This window comes from Apus apus, chromosome 2 (assembly GCF_020740795.1).
Source record: "Apus apus isolate bApuApu2 chromosome 2, bApuApu2.pri.cur, whole genome shotgun sequence".
NCBI classification, from domain to species: Eukaryota; Metazoa; Chordata; class Aves; order Apodiformes; family Apodidae; genus Apus; species Apus apus.
Window position 1 is genome coordinate 47,528,310 of NC_067283.1, and position 20,000 is coordinate 47,548,309.

Here is a 20,000-nt window from a genome sequence, read left to right on the forward strand (position 1 = left end):
GTCCTAATTTTTCCAAGATCTTTATGCTACTCCATTAGAGAAGACACCTCCCACAGAGGAACATAAGGCATGACTGATCATTGCTTGAGTTTAACTGAGCTAATGTCTATTATAGTATAGGCAATAAAGGAAAAAAGCAAGGCAGTGAATCTGGTAACTGGCTGCAGTGGAAATAATTTTGTTGCAGACTCTTATATTCTGATGGCTGTATGTAATATAAACAGATTGTATCCACTAGAGCAGCCCCATCTTTGTTGGAAACAGAACTGGTTATATTACAAATGAAAGAATAATTTAAATATATTGCACTTTGTTTTTTGATACGGAACACTTAAAGATGGCTTACAGCAAATCTGAGGAACAAACTTTGTGTAGGTATCTTCCTGCCCCCCTCTTTGGAGCAAATATTTTGAGTCATATAGGGGATAAAAACATGTCTTTCTTACCAACTTGTGTTTACACATAAAAAACTAGATTCATTCAGAATATATGTTTCGATCAATTATTTTTTCAGTATGAAATAGATTTTTCGAAAAGACGACAAAGAGCAGTCATCTTGAAATGATCCTCAGAAAATAAATACTACCTGTAGAAAAAGCAGGAACAACATATGGGACTATTAAGCTTAGCTTGTGCAACACTTTTTTAAAGTGACCTTTTGTACCATCAACATGTAAATGAAAAGACTGGACAGAAAACTATTTTTTAAATATTTTAAAATAAAATTCGAACAATGTATAATGTGCAAAGAAATGAACCAGTAATCAGGAAACCTGCCTAGGTGGAGGAAACTGGGTGTTGATAAAGATTCTACTAAATTAAAACAATTTTTGTCTATCACAGCATGTTCTCCAATGCCAAGTCAAATGTAGCAACAGAAGTATACAAAGAAACATCATCTGGACTCAGAAAACATGAAGATCTTGTTGTTTTTTTTTTTTTACCAATGTTGTATCAATCACATTTATAATTTTTCTTATGGCATGTGATCAAATAAAATTGAAAACCAGAATGTATACATTGCTAATTTTTAAAGTAATGTTATGTACATGTTTTATTGCCAGTATATGCACAATGGTAAGCATAGAACTATAAATACACAATGTAATTAAACAGTAGAAAACAACAAGGATGTTACATGTAACAAAGGAAAGAAACAGGAGATACTATTTTCTTGATGGAGCTGCTATAAAGGGCTAGCGACAAGTTATGACAGTCTTGGTTTTAAGTCTTTACATATATTTCTACAACTCTTCCTCCAAATAAATCTCTGCTTCTTTAACAACCACATATTAGCTCCTTCTATTGCATTCACTTTGAACTAAAGTGAAAACAACCTTTCATGTAACTACAAGCATCTGACAATTTTTATTCAGTTTTGCTTTTCAGGGTTCCTAGCAAGTAAAGTGTATAAGTAGTTTCTTACGATATTTGGCTGCAACGTTGAAGAATAGAGTTTTGCATACACATTAAGTGGTAAATTGGAAAAAAATAATAATAATAAAAAAAAATTCCGTAGATCGTTCTTCCATTGGGTGCTATATGCAGCAGCTCAGTCAAAAATTAGTCACCCGGAAGAGGTAGAGAGAATTTTAGCCTAGCATAGATCATCATCCTTGGCACCGCTATTTTCTCTCTTATCAGGATACATTTCCTACAACTAGACAGCATCACAGTCAAGAGAAAAAAGATCAGGAAAAGAAAAATTCCACCATTCCTGGGAAGGGCACTGTTTCATCCCAGTTCTCAGTTAATCAGCAAGTTGCTTATATTCAAGACCAAAAAAAAAAAAAAAACCAACCAAAAAAAGGAAAAAAGAAAAAGACAACATTCAGGGACACACTTACTTGATCTTTGTTCTCTTTCCATTATCAATTTCATAAATACAAAGAACCATTATTCACAATAAACTAACTCTTTTTCAAAAATGGAAAAACAAACCCTGAAAACATTTCCACACCTTAATCCAGATGGGTCTTGAGGATGCTATTCAAGAAAACCATGCAAATAATTTGGTGCAGCTTTCCCAACTAATCCAAAATATATATCTTTTTTTTTAAATTAAAAGGTGGCAAGATCCATAGCATTTGTGACTATTCCCCCACCCCCCCTGTTTAAATTAAATGCAGAAAATCTCGGTGCTTTCAGGAAGATCAGGAATAAATAGTTTTCTGCACTGTTGTCATAAAATCCCATGTGAGTTACAATACAAGACTAGTTGTTCCAGCAATTAGGTTGAGAGGAAACATTCTAGTGATAAAGATAAATACATACTGAGCATGCTTGGGCAGAGCACTCCATTCCGAAGCATCCTGCTTGAAGAACGAAAGGTGACAAGGATGGTTCAGGTCCATCAAGTGACCATTAACTCTGCTGCTACAAAGCAGACTGCCACACTATCTATCACCAGGTCGGCAGTGCTACCCTGGAAAGGGCTGTCTTCCACACCAAGAGGTACTGGTTGTACCAGGTCCTCCACTGCGCACACTAAATTCTTATTTATGCAACAAACATACAACCAATGAACAATACCACTTTTACAGAACTGGATCAATCCAGCTTTTTTTTTATAGGCATATTTCTCAATCTCCAGAATATCCCAAACAAGCTGTAAGTAAGATGATGAACCACCAACACAGGGAACAAGTCTCACTGCAGTTCAGACTAGTTCAGCCTTGTTTCACATCACTTCTTGCTTCTAGCGAAGGACATGATACTCAAACAAAACAGCAATAAAAAAGTAATGTTATCTGCAGCTGAATAAAAGCAACAGAATTTATATCTTAACTTCTGAAGCTTAAAGCATACCTTTTTAATTAGCATTAAAATTTTTTATTTTTTTAATATAATAACACTGGCAAAAGTTAATGGGAAGACACAGAGGATTGCGAACAGGATAACTTATGGATTAGATTATTTTAAAATTTTATTCTGCTTTGATCAACTGATGTTAATACTGTTTTTCCTTGGATTTGGAATAATTCTATTGCAACAGTCACATGCAGGCTGAGGACAGCCATCGGTTAAAGGAAAAAACAAAACAGAACAACAGAAGAAAGGGGAAAAAAAAAAAAACCAAGAAAAAAATTCCAAAACTTGTATGAATTTTCCTTTCATGAAGAGGGCCTTGCCCTTGCTTTAGGAGACCTGGTTAACTCTTGTCAGCTTCGTTAGCTTTGTCCAGACAAATCTGCTGTTGTATCTCCTGGTGCAGAGCCTGTTTGTGCACGTTTGATGTAAAGGTTCAATAATTTCATCTGCAAATTTAAGCCAGAAATTCACTGTGTTTAGTATTTGCAAATTATACAGACTACAGGAATAGTACAGCAAAGGAGACATTAAATAATTTTATTTTCCCAAAAACAAAATTGTATTTTATACAGTTGATTCAAAGATAACATACTTGCCAAGGAAAACATCAAACACAGCAAAATTTTTCAAAAGGAAGCTACTTCTTTAAGGATGTAAAGAAAAAAAAAAATCAAAGGTAGCTAGATTAAGATAGATGGAATATTTTCCTTAAACTACAATGCTGTTCTAAATAAGGTCGTGCTTGGTTGTTTTTTTTTCTTTTAGGGTGATGTTGAGGTTTTAAGTCTCTAGTTAGAGTTGTTGATGCTGCTACTCACTAAGGCTTCCAATACTGTCTAGAATAATATTCAACACAAGTACTGCGAGAGAATCATTTTATGATAAAACTGTCTTAATTCAAATATGTACAAAATTAATTGTCCTGTTTTATTCCCAAGGACAAAGAGATCTGCAGTTAAGGTAACATCTGTTTGTATGCAAAAAACTGTATATAAGAGATGTCAATAAAATCATAAATATCCTGAACCAAAAAGGACCACAGACTGATTACTATTATTTCAAACTGGAGGTAATGAAAGGATTGCTGAAAGCAAAATAAGAGGGAGGAAGAACAAATAAAACTGCCGTAACATCTACATATTACTTTTACAGGTTTCCAATCAGAATTTGCATGAAAAACAAGACAATAAACACTGACAGGAAAAGCCATTCTGAGTATAGCCATTATCACTATTATCAGAGAAGACAACCAGTAACAAAGGCCATTAAACAGCAGTAAGAAAGATTATTTAGTTTTTAATCTTAATGCTCAAGTTTGTAAACTTGCATAAAGACCTATAGATTTTCAGTTTTCAACATTTTATGACAAAGTTACATTAATCCTTGGAGGGTTCCAGTAGCCCTGATATTCTCAATAAAGTATATACTTTTATGAAACTTTCTGGCAATTGCAACTAAAATGCAAATGCATACATGCAATTCTGAACCAAGATGGTATTTTTTACTTACTTTACTGCCAGTGAGTTGACTGAGATGTGGTTTTAGTTCATCACCAATTACTGCATGAATGGCTACAAGGCAGAAAACGCATGCCTTACGAACACTGCTCTCTGAATTATCATAACCCTAGAAAGTAATAAAATTAACATTAATACCATATCAGTTAATGATTAAAAACCTCAGAAAGCTATTTACTTATTTACTATAATAAATACATCAAAGTCTACAGTAAATGAATGCTAGTGTAGCCTAATTAAGCGTTCCAACAAAAAAACAAACATGCAAATACAGAGCATGCACTTAAAACACAGGCTGCTTATTAATCACCATTGATAATCATTTTCCAGACTGAAACCCACGCAATCCTGTTCGTAAGTTACACTGGAAACAGAGCTGCTGTCATGCAACAGGGTAGTACACAGACATTGTTCTAGATTATAGAGATATCCACTTAAAGCAGAAGACCACTCAATTTAGAGCTTCCTAGTAACCCCATGCCTGGCTGTCACACTAACACCGCCTTCTGAAAGGGCCCCTTCTCTGCCTCAACCTTCCTGCAGACAGGTGACTGGATCACAGCTGGTAAAGACAGAAATCTGCAGAATGCAAATCTCATTTTATTAAACTTTCCCCACACAGTGGCTTCTTGCCTCTTGTCTCCCCCAAACCCCAAGTGATAAAACCCTACAATTATACTCAAATACAATGTGGACAATTTCAGACTGAATTATTACAACCTGGAAAAAGATACAATAAACAACAAACTAAAACATCTAATAACTAAAAGTATCTACTAAGCTTATCTATAACCAATACTTTGCCATACTGACATTTCCTTCAATTCTTAACCACAGTTACAATTTAGTCACCTGCCAATCAAAGAGTTTATTCCCTTATCTGAGTTACTTTGGGTCAAAGCATCCATCAGCTATCAGACAAATATAATCACTCATGAAAGACAAGTGATGATATTATTTTTTAAAAGTCTTTGCATTTTTATATGTACAGTTTCCTTTTTTTGTTTCCTTCCTTTCCCCTTTTCCCCCCCCCTTCTCTCTTACCTGTATTAGACCTGGCACAATCTCTGGTAAAAGCTGAGTAAGGGTTTCTTTAGATACTCTTTCTATGACTTTTGTCTGCATTTTGATTGCAGCCAGATTAATGGGGTAATCTGCAGTTTGGATAATTGGACAAAGAACTTTGATGCACTGATCTGGGCTAATGGAAGTGGCTAGCATGGAGGCAGCTTCTTCAGCAGATCTCACCACCTATTGAAAGATTAAGTCAAAGACATGAAAAGATTATTTACAAGAGACTGTTACTATGGTCTTTTATCTGGCAGTAATGGTGTTCAGTACAAAAAAATTTCTATGAAGACCTCAGCAATATTTTAGAAATACGTGAAGGAAGAGCCCTGTGAAAATCCAACTCTTCGACATACTTCAAATTATCACCACCTTTGTAAATTACTGTAATTCCTTGTGTTGTCATTTGTTATTGCTTGTTAGGCTAGTTACCATCACTGACAAGACATGTTTTCACATAAATCTCAATCACACGTTTATTGGCATGCCTAGATTGCTACTTCTAGAAGTCAACTAGCTGCTCTTCCTGTCCTCCAAGTCTGAAACAAACTGACAAGAGAGTCCTTTAAGCATGACGAATATGTATAACAAGAAGAACAGGAATAATTAGGCAGGAAGTCAACAGGAATTAGAAGTTCAGGATACAACATGAGCACAACAGAAAAAATTCACATCTTATCTTCATATTAGTGCAGCTGTGGCATCTGCCATCTAGCAAGACCAACTGCTGTACAAAATCAGTGGTTTGTACATCACTGATGTACAAAATCTTCCATAACTGTTTCTTTCCATCCTTGTCCCCTTTACTCTCTCACTCATAAACATGAATCCAAGAGAGGAAAAGCACAGTAACAGAGAAGGAAACATGGGGACAAGACACTGTAGTAAATATAGTACATGAAACATGGAAATGAGTATCGGATGAGTCACAGAAGTAATTGGTATGGAAGGAACTGCAGTCAAACTTCAAAACCTGGAACTCCACAGTAAATTCCATATAGATTAAGTGCTCTTACATGGGGAGGGCAGGGAGATGTACTCAGTTAATACAAACCTCGATTCCTTCCATAGTATCAATGACATTGATGTGTACTGCTTAATATTGGGGTCATTACTGTATTCCTACTTCTTCTGTCTACATGCATTATCGTTTACTGTGTATGCGTTCATCACAAATACTTCTGAGCAAGACTACAGTCACTCCTCAATCCCTTCACTATTTTCAGCTGCAACCAACTCCTCGCTTTAATGTGTTCTTGTGTGTTTTCCCCTAACAACATTCAAAGTCATATTCTCGAATGATGCAGAGCTGACTAAAAATGGAAAGGGTTCACAATCTCTTGTCATGTTCAGTCCCATCTATCAACCATGAACTGTAGTGAAATCCAAAAGCTTGTTGTACAGCTCCAGGACACCTGTATCTGGCTTAAAATGTCATACAAGGAAAAAACTCCCTTCAGTTACTCCTTGAAGAGCTATGACACGGTTGCCAACAATCTCCTTCTGAACAGCACTGAAGGCAATTGTTATTAGGACTGACATTTAGCATTTGTGAACTTATAAAACTCAATTTTTTTCTTGCATCCTCTTGTTAACTAATAACAGCTGAATGCTTAATTATTGAACAAATCACTTCCTCAGTAAGAACTAATTTCTCAAGGTTTTTTTGGACAGCTGTTTTGTTTCATAATAATTTGCTGTAACCTCAAATAGAATAACTGACCACTAACCTCCTTATGAGGATCCTTATGCGCTTCTAATGTCTTCATGATTGTGAGCTCTGCATAGTTCTTAAACCTCGCCGGCTGGTTCCTTAGAATTTCTCTTAGGACTTTCAATGCCAAAGCTCTAATTGCATGCTGAAGATTTAATAGCAAAATAAATCAGTTATTTATCTTTAAACAGACATACTTTCTAACTCTAATTTAAAAACCATAGGCCATGTAGAGAACAATTACAAAGAACTCAGACTCTTCACAATAAGCATTAGCATATTTTAGAAATGTATTTTAAAATGCTTTACCACACATTTTGCTACTCCAGATGCCACTAGGGGCTATTAACAGATAACATTTGAATCCTATTGGAAAATGTTTCATTTCATCTATTGTATGAAAGTCGAAAATAAGAATACTTGAGAAAGTAAGTATTACTGATGCCCTTTTCATCATGAGGGCATTCAGACCTCATGACATTTTTGTACTAGCAGAGATTTTTGTTTTTCAAAACTAGAATTCATGCCCTTCTTACAACTCATACAAATTTTAAAGATCGTGAAAACAAAACGCGCTTTGTTAACATTCTTAACTGGACTAATCTGAATTTACCTCTTTATCTCCAAGTGTTTCAAGCAGCAAAAGTAGTATTGTTTTGAAGTGCTCATCCCAAACACCAAAAGAGTCTTCTTGAGTTAATTTCATGAGCTCATACAGGGCAGCCTTTCTTTCCTCAACTCTCTCATTATGGTTTGATAACTCTTTCAGTAACTCTGCAACCAGATCAGAATGGTCCAAGGGAGGCTCTGCCAAAAAGTAATACGGAAACACTGTTTTCCGATAATTGCTAATAAATATTAGTACCTGTTTTACAACAGAAGGATATTTTATAGGATGGCTTTCTAGCCTGCTTTTACTTTTTCCCAAAATTTGTCTGGAAAATGTGCAATTTAGATACTACATTTTCAGTGCAGCCAACATGGCCAAACAAGCTTACAGTTACCAAAAAACCCACTATGATGATATTGCAAAACACCCCTGCAAGCTAGTTCACTGCAACAGTTCTTATGCTTGCAATACCTGACATGTTAAGTACCCTGCATCCTTTTAAATCTTACAGATACACAAAGTGCTACCTCTCCAATATCACCCTTCTTCCATCCAAGATGATAAATTTGTCTTTTCTGTTAGTATTACAGAATTGCTTAGACTCTTGTAAAGCTGTGGCTCCACAGCAAGAGCAAGGCTGTTAAGACAAACAGGCCAAAAAGAAATGCACAAGAATGGGGCTTGGTACAAAACTGCTGCAATAGAAGCAAACCAATGCTGTCAGTCCCACAGAGATTCCCAACTGCAGTCATTACAAGATGGGCCTCAGTTTTAATTAGAAAGGATTCCATGATGATGGAAAACCATGTTAGTAACACTGCAAATGGAGAACAGGGAGGAAAATGGTCTTAATGAAAATTGAATAGCAAGTTGTTGCCTTTATTCCATCATAAAGACCCACTTCAGGATGGAGCCTGAAAACCAAATAGCTTCCACCTTTGCCTTGAGACTTTTGGATAAGTCACCAGAAACTAAAATTATTCCAGAAAAAAAAAATGTTTAAGTGTGACATAAAAAACAAAGGTTCTTTCCCAAAATTATTCAATTGATTACCACATGAAATAAATTTTTCTATAACAAATTTTTTAGGTAATATACTGAGAAACCACAGTCCTTGAACATCTTACACTACTGCATTCAATGTTACAACTTGCAAATACTGTACAAAGCACCTGTACAAAGAAACAAAAGTTGAATATCAAGTTATCAAGTATCTTAAAATCACACATCAGTAAAGATCACACTGGTTTTGTATCTAACATTCCTATTTGCATTCTGTTTTGCATCAATAATCATGGGCAACTGAAAGCGGGAACTTTATTCTGCAAGAACTCTCCTGCCTCTGTATTAATATATGCTTTGCAGGTTCCCTAAATGGTTCATTAACATCTGCCTAAAGGACAGACTCAAATTGCATCAGGCAAGTTACTATTAGTACACATCAGCAGGATGGACAATCACTTTAACAGAAGCAAGATCACTACTTTTTTACCAGAACTATTGCACTTGTTCTACCAAACTGTGAGGATTACAGATACAGTAAACCCTACTTTGGGGACTCATATTGACACATAATTAAAATACCCCTGTTTGAATATAGTTATTTTCACTGTGGAAGTAACAGAATGAAAAGAGAGGCAACTTGCATATAAGGATGGAAAGGGTAAAGCAAGAAGTTAGCAGCTACATCCATGCAGGAAAAACGGGAAGGAAAGAAACTCCATTAATGGAGGAAATAGCTGGAATTCCTGAAAAACACAAAGGCAACCAAGTGGGTGTGCCTTCCCAGCCTGTATTTGCTATGCCTCTGTATGACTTTATCCAACATTCTCCAAATAAGCTACGTAACGCCAAAATGACAGAACGCACATGGTATAACTAAAAACTAATGACAAAAAAATGAATTAATGAAAGAGCAGACCTAAATGATACATGGCACTGCTCCTCCAGAAAAGACAAACTAGTACTGGATGAGGATGCTTCTGCTCCAGTCAGTGATGAACTGAATGCCAGAACATGCTGGCACAGCACAGACTGCATTTGGTTTAATGCAATACCCAGAAATACATTGTCAGAAGGTATGAAGAGACTTAACCCATGTAACAACAGTTTCCCTGTAATACAGAATCTCAAGCATAAACTGGTTCTGTACGTGACTGACAAAGGTATTTAATGACGTATATTTACATGACACGATTTGTAAAAAATTGCTTTCCCTGCAATCTTTTTCAGAGGATAGTAATTGGCCGTATGTGTCTTCACTAAACAGAAGAGAAGGCAAAGAGAAATGCATTGTACTTGGATTTGGTTTTAATTTAATGTAAATTTAAAGCCAACATCTAGACTAGCTGAATAAACCACCAGGTCAGAAAACAGCTTTGTTTTTCAGCAGTTTCTGTAACACATCTTTGCTTGATGACAGAAGCAAAACAGAAGAGGGAAAATCCATGTGTCACTCGCTGCTAAGAATTTTTTTTCCTTAAAAGCTGTTTTTAATCTGTAACTGAATATGAAATATCAACGATGAATACCAGGTTATGAAAAACACCTACTACTTTATAAATAATGATAGTAGTGATATTTTAAAATGTTCCAAACATAGAGATAAAAAATTACCCAAAAATACACTGAGAAATATTAAAAAGAAGCTCCAGAAGTCTACAAAACAACAGCCCCAGTTCCTACATTTACATGGGCTAAATGAACTACCTTCCTGATTTTGTAGGGGGTTTTTTTGCCTTTTTTTTTTTAAGGACTGTTTAGTCAATAGAAAACACCGATGTGATGTTTCAAATACAAACATATTAACATATATTAACTAACAAAATACTTAATCTTTCATCTAATTCCCAAACTGGTTTGATCCAGTTTGACTTCCCTGCTGTACATCATTTTCTTTCCCTTAAGTTTCAATCATAAAGCAAAGTGGTAAGTAAATTTATATTGACAATACTGCCCCAGGATGCACTACTAAGTATACAATATAATCCAGTGTTTATCTCCATTTTATCCTTAATCTCTACCAATAACAAGTACTCCAACAATGTCACTCAAAAGGGTTAATAACAAACTAATTTCAAGCACAGCATTTGTAAACACCTCTCAAAGAAGCGTCACTGGTGATAGATGTATTGATAAAAATAAATTCAGAAACTGAACTAAAGTTGGAAAACCTCACCATTTTTCTTCCAGCACGGAACGCAATCTGGAGCTTACCATCAGGAAATTGCTCCGCATCATCATCAAACATGGCTTCTTTCAAGGCAGATTTATTAAACGAGCCGATTCCGTCAGAGTAATTGTAGGGGTTATAGTCTCGTGAGCGGGGCGAGGAGTGGGGGGGCATCGTGTTGAGTAATGATGTTTTGTTGTCAAGAGCTGTTCGGCCTGTATCGCTCACACCACTGCCTGCTCGTAGGTCTACTATTCCAGAAGCACTGCAGATCTGCAGGAGAAGAAGTATCGTATGAGCACAAGGAATACACCCTTTCCCCTTTCAATTAACTACATTATTCATTCATCTACTTGGGAAAAACCTGCAAATGTCAAGAAATTCAGACCAGTCTCCAAGTAAGATGCCTTATAAGCAGTTCTTTGAACTTGGCTTTCCTTAAAAAAAGGAAAGTGTATATACTAAAAAAATCATGAAGTAGAAATACCTGTCAGTATTTTACCTCAGTAGCCTGATGCTAAGTAACTAAAAACATGTTTAAGCATATACATACTTGGCAAGCTCAACAAATCTGAAATACAAAGTTCTACAGAAACAGAAGTTTCAGACACTGCATGTAGCACAGAAAAACCCACAAGTTTCCTATGGAATAAAATAAAATATTTGATATTAAGGTGCAGACATCTAAAAAAATGAACTCCAGCTGTTGTGCAAGACAATCTATTTTTACATTGCTAAAATTTAAAATAAACAGCTAGTGCTACTTAGAATTGGTATTCATATTTTCAAATTGTGGTTCAAGATTAGAGACATACTTTTCTAAAGCTCTAGAATAGTGTAGGAGAAAAGTCCCATTTCAGAAGCTGTAACATATAAACCTACTGAAAAACATGCTTTATCATCTGTAATAAACCAGTCATTGGATTGATTTGCTGATATTAAGGTTGAAATACTCACTGAATCACCATCATCTTTTTTGGAATCTCGTTTTACAGGCTCGTTCATGTCTTCCTGACTACGAAAACTGAAATTCTGAATGGCTTCAGTGACTCCACGAAGAGAGCTGTAAATATCTTCAGAATTCATATTTTCAGTGTCATAGTCAAATGCACTGCGGACCATGGAGATGGACATAGGCATTAAAATGCATTTATTTTATGACCCCATATTTTTAAATAATATCAATAAAATCATTATTTTTCTTGAAAGTCACTAAGGAAGAAAGCTGGCTCTCCACGTAACAAAACTGTATTATGGTACATCTTAGTAAGTGTACTGCCAAAGCACTGGGAGAAGCTAGCCAGGGCAAGTGCTGCATTATGTTGTAGCACCTGCCTGAAGAAACAAACTTCTTCTGCTCTGTAAAACAACTGGGATTTTTACAGCGTTCTCTCTTTCTGAAAAAAGTTCCCAAGTAAGAAGGACAGGAGTAATTCAACATTTCTCACAGTAAGCTGATTGCTAAAAGCAAAATGACAAAGCCCACTGCACTGGCAACACTGGTACCACAAAATTAAAGTCCAGAATATTTATGAACTACTACTTTTTTTTGTCTCCCCAGTAATAAGTCTGGTTTGATGACCTAGGCCCTTGTCAGACCCTTCATCAAGGCCAAGCAGCTCACTGCTCTGTCATTCTGTGGAGGGAAGGGGATTTTTCATCACCTATCACTTTCTGCAAAATTCCCTCCTTGCTTTTACTGTCGGGATTACGATTTTGGATAAAATGTAACAAAGCCTTAAAGGCAGAACAGCAGAAAGACCAGCCTACATTACCTTGGTGACAAAGTGTTCTGTGATGTATTGGTTGGGGAAGTGAGAGGACTTGACCAACTTGCTGGGGAACGTGGAGTAGGTCTTGTTAAAGGACTTCCCACTGACCCCTGGAGGAGGAAAGGTGAGAAGAAACACTCCAGTAGGACTTCAGCTTACCTTTTAACCTATTATTGTATTTATTTTCTGCTACCCAGAAACTTTTAAAAAGCTTCCAATTAATTTCTTGGATTGGCTAACCAATTACTAGTAACTTCAATCAGGCATAACTTTGAAATAAATAAAGTAAAATAGAAACTGTAACATATATCTATAAACATTCAAACTTAATAAGTCACTTTGGAAGCAACATAGACTTATAAAGTGTCATTCTCTGGAGAAAGAAAGAAAAGGTTACTTCATAAAGAGTGATACCTGCTACTAAGACAGGCTTCTACATAAACTTTGGGTTGCCTCCTCTACCAACCCTCTTGCTCTCACAAATAACCCCATTGAAATGGACTTATGTTCAAAACACCAGCAACTTTAGAAAGAATCATGTGAGAGGTGCAGATACCTGACCACTGTTTCCTGTATTCCGGAGATGATTATGGAGCAGCTTTGTGGCTCCATCCTGAAATGTTTTTGGTAAAGCACCCAATAGCATTGTAAACTCTGGAGTGTTGAGTTCAAAAAGGGAAATCAGCACTGACTGTGCAGCCTAGAAGAAGAAAATACAGATAGATGACAGTAATTTGAGCTTGTAAAGTTATTTCATCAGCACAAGATGCTATAATGAGTGGTAATCACAAAACATGACTTAAATCTCAAGCAAGCTTGAACAAAAATGTTAACCCGTGAAAAAAAGCAAGTAATATTTGCTGGTAAAACTGGAAGTTCAGATGTTGATAAATCCAGGTCCTTATTAAAACATTGTAACAAGAAGTCCTTCAGAAACAATTTTTCTCAATCTTCCTGATCCCGTATCTCTACTTACTAAAAAAAGTACTAAAGAAATTTGCAAAATGGCTTTTTAAGGGTTTGGCACATCGAACAAACTTAGACAAAAACAGAACACAGCAGACAGGAACAAGTCTGCAATTTCTTCTCCCTGAGTTCTACAGGTGGTAATTACAGATGATGGATAATCAACACACTTGCTCGAAAAGGAGCAGTTATCACTAGAAATTTCAGAATAACTCAGATACTCTAATTTGGAATGAGACCGTCTTGATTTTAAGTTGTGATCACACCATTTGATAGTCTTTATAACTTATCCTACAGACAAACTAGTTAATCTTTCCTCACCTCCTTCCTGCCCTCAGTTCTCTTCTCTTTCTAAACATCAACAGAAAGAATTTAGCTGACTACATATTGTAAAGATGAAAACTGCTAAGTACTGGACTTTGTAGTCTACTAGATGTCACTTCTCACATCCTCAATTGTAATAGTTCATCTTTAACATCATCCTCATCCTACAGCATGTTTTTATATATGTGTGTGTATATATATTTGTGTGCATATCATACAATCATAGGGGTTGAAAGGGACCTCTGAAGATCATTGAGTCCAACCCCACTGCTGCAGCAGGAACACCAAGGGCAGATCACACACGAACACATCCAGGCAGGTCTTGAAAGTCTCCAGAGAAGGAGATTCCACAACCTCTGTGGGCAGCCTGTTCCAGTGCTCTGTCACCCTCACAGTAAAGAAGTTTTTCCTCTTGTTGAGGTGGAACTTCCTGTGTTGTAGCTTGGTGCCATTTGCCCTTTGTAGACATTAGTAATGTCCCCTCTTAGTCTTCTCAAGACTAAACAACCCCAGGTCTCTTAGCCTTTCCTTGTATGACAGGTATTCCAGTCCCTTAATTGCCCTTGTAGGCTGCTGTTGGCACTCTTTCCAGTATATCTCTATCCATCTTGAACTGGGGAGCCCAGAACTGGACACAATACTCCAGATGTGGTCTCACTAGGGCACAGAAGAAGGGGAGGAGAAGCTCCCTTGATCTGCTGGCCACACTGTTCTTAATGCTTCCCAAGATACTACTGGCTTTCTTGGTAAACCCCAAAGCTCTTTACTGACAAAGGAACACATTAAGTTACACAATGGTTGGGTTCCCTCTAGTAGAAGAATGCTGACTACGTGACTTAGTAATTCGTACAGTTTGATCAATATTCACTGGATGGTCTAACAAACCTGTAAACATAGCAACTAAACTAACACATGCAATGAAGGCCTAGAGATTAAGTTCTCCACAATTGTTCAGTAGTTTATTTGTAGTACAAAACTCTGATTCTAAGATTAACCAACTATGTCTAGTTTATAGAGCTCACCACCAAGGTCTGCCATGCACTGGAGAGAACCAGTGCCTCATACTAGACAGAATGACAGGCAGCTTGCTTAAGCAGCAATATACTTTGAGCAAGTAGTTTAGAAAATTCTTTCAGACATTTATTTCCCTCTTTTGCTTCCAGAGCAATGAACTGTAGCATTTTTTAATTAAAAGTGGAAAGCCAAGGTAAGAGCACACATACCAGCACACATCTCAGTATTAAGTTTAATGACAAAAATACGAGCATGTCAGATTGCCATAAATTATCTTTGCACACTCGTGACTGGCTGTTTTGTCTTTTATTCCCTTCTCCCTCTGACAGCCTTCCTTTCAAATGAACACCCTGAATGCCCTCTGCCATCAGTCTTCAATGTTTCTCTTTTCCTTGTTATTTTTTCATGGTCAGTCTTTTAACAGAAAATAATACAAAGCAAATAAAAACCAAATTCAGCAACTGAGCTAAGGGTTGGGAATCACCACCTTCCTTTTTCTGTCCTGTTATCCATGTGTTTTCTACATAACACCCTATTTAAGCTGTCAATAAAGTAACACAATAGACAGTCCAGAATCAAATCAGAAAAGAATCTGATACCATCAAGTCTGCCCAAAATGAAGCTCAACCTCAAGTTTCAAAATTGATATTGATTCACAGAAGACTTTTAACTACGCAATTAGCTATTTTTTTTTTTCTTCCCTGCCAAAAAACACATATTAGAGTATTTGGCTGTTTTTCTTCTCAGCATAAGCTCTCCCTCTTGAGATTTAAGTCCACTCATACAGAGAACATGTTTGAAAGTCTGTAATAAAGATTAGAAATATTTTTTTTGTTTTGTTCTTAGAAGAACTCTAAGAAGATTCTAATTCTTTCCAGAAGAATTCTAATATTGCATTTCTTCCAAGTTCTGAAACACAGAATTTTACCTCCCAGAAAGAAGTCCCATGCCACTGAACTGTACTAAGAGTGCCCAACTTCAGAATCGTAAAATGAAAGAGAACAACTCTTTTGAGTACTTATTGGTGAAATCTTATTTTCAAGTTATTAAAGGGTTTTGGCAGTTAGTTGCCTCTAAGAGCTGTGTTATGGAAAGAAAAAATAAAATGAGCAAACTTCACGTAATTAACGTGTTCCAGATGATAAAACTCACTGGCAATTCTTTCCATTATTCAGTTACTTATTGACATAAAAATGCTTATTAGAGATATGAAGCATCAGATAAGACAGCCTGCCACGTGTCTTAGTACTAAAACTTTACTGATTTACAAGATAGTGCTGCTTCAATTCTCCTCCTCTTTTATGGTCTTATATATGTCACCAGAACACGGTACTAGGCAAGAAAAGTCCACAGAATATAATCTGTTATTGCCTTCTCATACTCGTGAATTTATGTAAGAAGTGAACAACAGGAACATTATCTCCAATGCAAAATCTCCCTTGTTGTTTTTTTATTACATATTAAAACATTCCAGGTATCAAGAAGTTGTGGAACTTATTTTTATTTTTGTTCTCTTCACATCGCACACTTTGTAAGACAGCTCCCACTATTTTATCTGAATTCTCTCCCACAAAACTTCCTTCGTAAAGAAAGGAAGTTCTGGCACTTCATCCAAAAATTATGAAGCTGCCCAAGCTCAAACGTCATTAAAAATTGCAAAGGAAATTTTAAACAAATGAAATGTTGCAACTCCTCTAACTGCAGATATAAACAGAGAAAAAGAAACAGAAAAGTTAGTTCTCTGCATCAAAGATGCTTGCAGTTGTGATGAACCATGAAGTAACTATCTTTACTTAGCATTCAAGAAGTGTTAGCATGCTGATAATGGCAGCTAAGACAGAATGGTTGGTGACAATCAGAACAACAAAACAATTCCATCCAACTGCAAACAAAATTGAAAATGTTTTCTTTGTGTAATTGGAAGACCTATTTAAAAACCCTTTCCAAAGATTGTATTAGTACACTTCCCATGGTTATTCTGAATCCCCGATGTATCTATGTTGTTCACAAATATTCATTTTCACTTCACAACAGTTACATGGAACAGGGAATTTTGCACTGGAAGCACTACAAGAACAAACCTTTGATATTACCTTATTAAAGCACAAACCTTCTTTTGTCAAAGGGTCAAGTTATTTACCTGTTTTTTATTAAACACAAAGGATATGAGAAAATCCAGCTGAGATTGAACTGAGTTTGTTACCAAACTTGTAATTTCTATGACCAATATGCTATTAGTATCACAGAGAGAGATCCTTGACTATTAAAAATTTGCACTGAATAGATTTTAATACCAGATGGTGCTTGAAACAAAGTTATTCCTACTACTATGAACAACTCCTTAATATATATAAAAATAAAACCCTAATGGAGAGTTTCTAGATGTGTTTATTTGAAATTTTTACTTAGATATTTTTTTGCACAGTTTTGCTTTGCCACTTCAGATACTTTATACAGAAAAAATGTGCCAATTGATAAGGATATAACAGGATCTTTTATCTAAGAAAAAATAAGTTTGTTTTTAAAGAATCATTTTGTTGTTGTTTAGGCAAGAAATACTATCTTCTCTGGTTTGCCACAATACTTGGAATATAGTGCAGTTCTAAGAACCCATGAACATACATACCTTCCTAACATCTGAGCTTTTAGGTTCTGTGGTCCAGGTGATGATTCGAGACACTGCTAACCTAGTTTCACTTGAATTTACAAAATCTCCTGGATCCATCTGTTGTGCAAGTGTCTCTATGTATTTAAGGATTGCAACTTTGACCTGCAAAGAGAAACAGAGTCAGGTGGACAATAAAAATGGTAGGCTGCAAGAACAAGTTGTGCTCACAGAGTAGTGTTCATTCCCTAAAGTAGAGATGATTTTTTTTTTCCAATTAAACTAAACATCTTTTCAGTACTGATATAAAACTCTACACAATAATATAATTTACAAATCTTCCTTTCACTGGTAGTAACTAAAAGATACACAAATCATTGCATATGCAGAAGCTTGTATTTAACAAAAAGAAAAAGTACTCAGAATAGTTAGGAAGTATCAGGATTTAAAAGAATTATTCAGAATTAAGAACTTTTTCAAGTACTGAAATGAAAAGTGATCACCTGATGAACCAATACCAAGTTCTATTGATTCCTACTATGTAGTTAACACTTGACATTCTTTTATAAAACACCAGAGATGAACAGTCATTATTTTTGGGGATAAGCCACATGAATTTTCCCATTAAATACTAAAAAGGTATGAAACAGAATTTCTGCATAAGACTTGGAAAGGGTCACATGCACACTTTCACTTTGAAGATATTTAGAAGATAGAGACATGGATTTACCAGGAGGATAGAAAAGCTGTTTTATTCCATCATTTATCTGGTGACCATTCTCCTTCTCCACTAACTCCCTCTACTCTTTATGCAGCATTTCAGTTTTATACACTCCTGACTGAAGCCCCTCTCTAGTTTCTCCAAAACTGAACCACTGTACAGCAAAGAGCACAGACAAAAAACCCCACCCCAAAGTAAACTCCCCAATAGCAGCAAATCTACTTATGATTTCTTTTTTGCCATGATTTCCAGTAAGTATTTACAGAGATTGAGAAATAAAAGGTCTAGCACAGTCCTCTTCGACAATCCATTTAACCTCTCCAAGTGAGGAGACAAACAATTGTGTCTGCAATGAAAGCAGCTCCAGGAATTTTAAATGAATATTTGCCATTAATCTGAAACCATGGTCTATGAGGTTGTATAATAACCTTGTAACTGTCTTTGTCCTCTTCTAGGTTGAATTTATTGTACCTTTGCTGGACTATAAACACTGAGACAATTTTCCTGTACAGCATATAACACAGACATTTTGTTTAAGAATACCACTGCTGTAATAAATGAGCTGAAATACAGATCAAGCCACAGTTAGCACTATTACTCACAAACAAATAAAGAAGATTAGACATAAATGAGACTAAAGTGCTTCATAAACATCTTTCACAGATAACGAAATGTCAAATTCTGGCACAAAAATACGTGCAACTACCTCCAGAGATTCAGGAAATACTGCAAGGATGCTACACAGTCAGTGCCGAAAGGCAAATTGTTTTCCTGTCCTGTGAAAAATCTGAGATTTATAGAGTTTCATTTGCTGCATCAGCGTAAGACAAAAGAAACATTTCATGTAACAGGGAGAAAAAAAAAAAAAAAGGGAAAGGAATGTAGAGAAGCTACCTTATTTAAACCAGAACAAAAAGTCCATCTCTGACAGTGCTTTCCTGGGATGCAAGAGACTCTACTCTGCCTTGCTCAGACTGAATACAAGCAACCATGTAAAACGACTTTCAGTTTGCCGCATCCCAGGTGTGTCCCTAAATTACTGGATACACAGGAGCCACGTATCTCTTCCATTACTTAACTGCATGACTAATATATACATGAAAGATTAATTCTGAACAGCTCCCTCATCTCTGTGAACCTGTGTCATGGGTTGGTTGGTTTTCTGAATCCAGAAATTTTAAGACAGACTTAGCGGAAAAAAAAAAAGATCTTCTGATCAACTGCAGCAAAACCCTTTGTCAACAAATCAGTATTTTTAATAAATAAGATGGATTCAGACACTTATATATAACTTTGTTCACAATGCTTAAATTAATTCCTCACTGAGTGTGAGCTATTTGCTATTCAACCTGAGAAAAATGAAAGTGATTATTTGAAGTGTACTTCAGGCCAACACCCATCCTTTGGAAAGCATATGTTCTGCACTTGTGAAAATAAGCTTAAAAGATTATATCCTGTCTACTATTTGACTCATATGCCCATCCATACATTTGACCAAAACAGATACATGCATCTGGCACCTCTAAACTGAGTTTCAGCAGTTCACCACACCTATATGTAAAATTGCAGCAAAATAAAGACAAATACGTAACACAAGACAGTGCTGCATCCTCCTTGCATTAGGTCATAAGAATTCTATCTTTTCTATGTTTGGTCCTCTTGCTGGCTAGCTATTCAAATCCACCTCTGTGGCTCTAAAGGCTTGA

At 36.0% G+C, this 20,000-nt stretch overlaps 1 protein-coding gene across 44 annotated transcripts in view; it reads right to left on the reverse strand.

Moving 5' to 3' along the window:
• Nucleotides 1-1,024: 1,024 nt before the first annotated feature.
• The window catches only part of CLASP2 (cytoplasmic linker associated protein 2), a 137,861-nt gene continuing 118,885 nt past the window's right edge, over nucleotides 1,025-20,000 (reverse strand). For all 44 annotated transcript variants that reach the window (XM_051612012.1, XM_051612002.1, XM_051611999.1 and 41 more), the window contains 10 exons: nucleotides 17,595-17,738; nucleotides 13,221-13,364; nucleotides 12,668-12,774; nucleotides 11,850-12,003; nucleotides 10,937-11,165; nucleotides 7,724-7,917; nucleotides 7,127-7,255; nucleotides 5,373-5,579; nucleotides 4,321-4,437; nucleotides 1,025-3,257 (listed from right to left, as the gene is read on the reverse strand). In XM_051612012.1, the coding sequence (XP_051467972.1) occupies nucleotides 3,171-3,257; nucleotides 4,321-4,437; nucleotides 5,373-5,579; nucleotides 7,127-7,255; nucleotides 7,724-7,917; nucleotides 10,937-11,165; nucleotides 11,850-12,003; nucleotides 12,668-12,774; nucleotides 13,221-13,364; nucleotides 17,595-17,738 (1,512 nt within the window). In that variant the 3' untranslated portion in view covers nucleotides 1,025-3,170. The remainder of the gene's footprint in view (nucleotides 3,258-4,320; nucleotides 4,438-5,372; nucleotides 5,580-7,126; nucleotides 7,256-7,723; nucleotides 7,918-10,936; nucleotides 11,166-11,849; nucleotides 12,004-12,667; nucleotides 12,775-13,220; nucleotides 13,365-17,594; nucleotides 17,739-20,000) is intronic.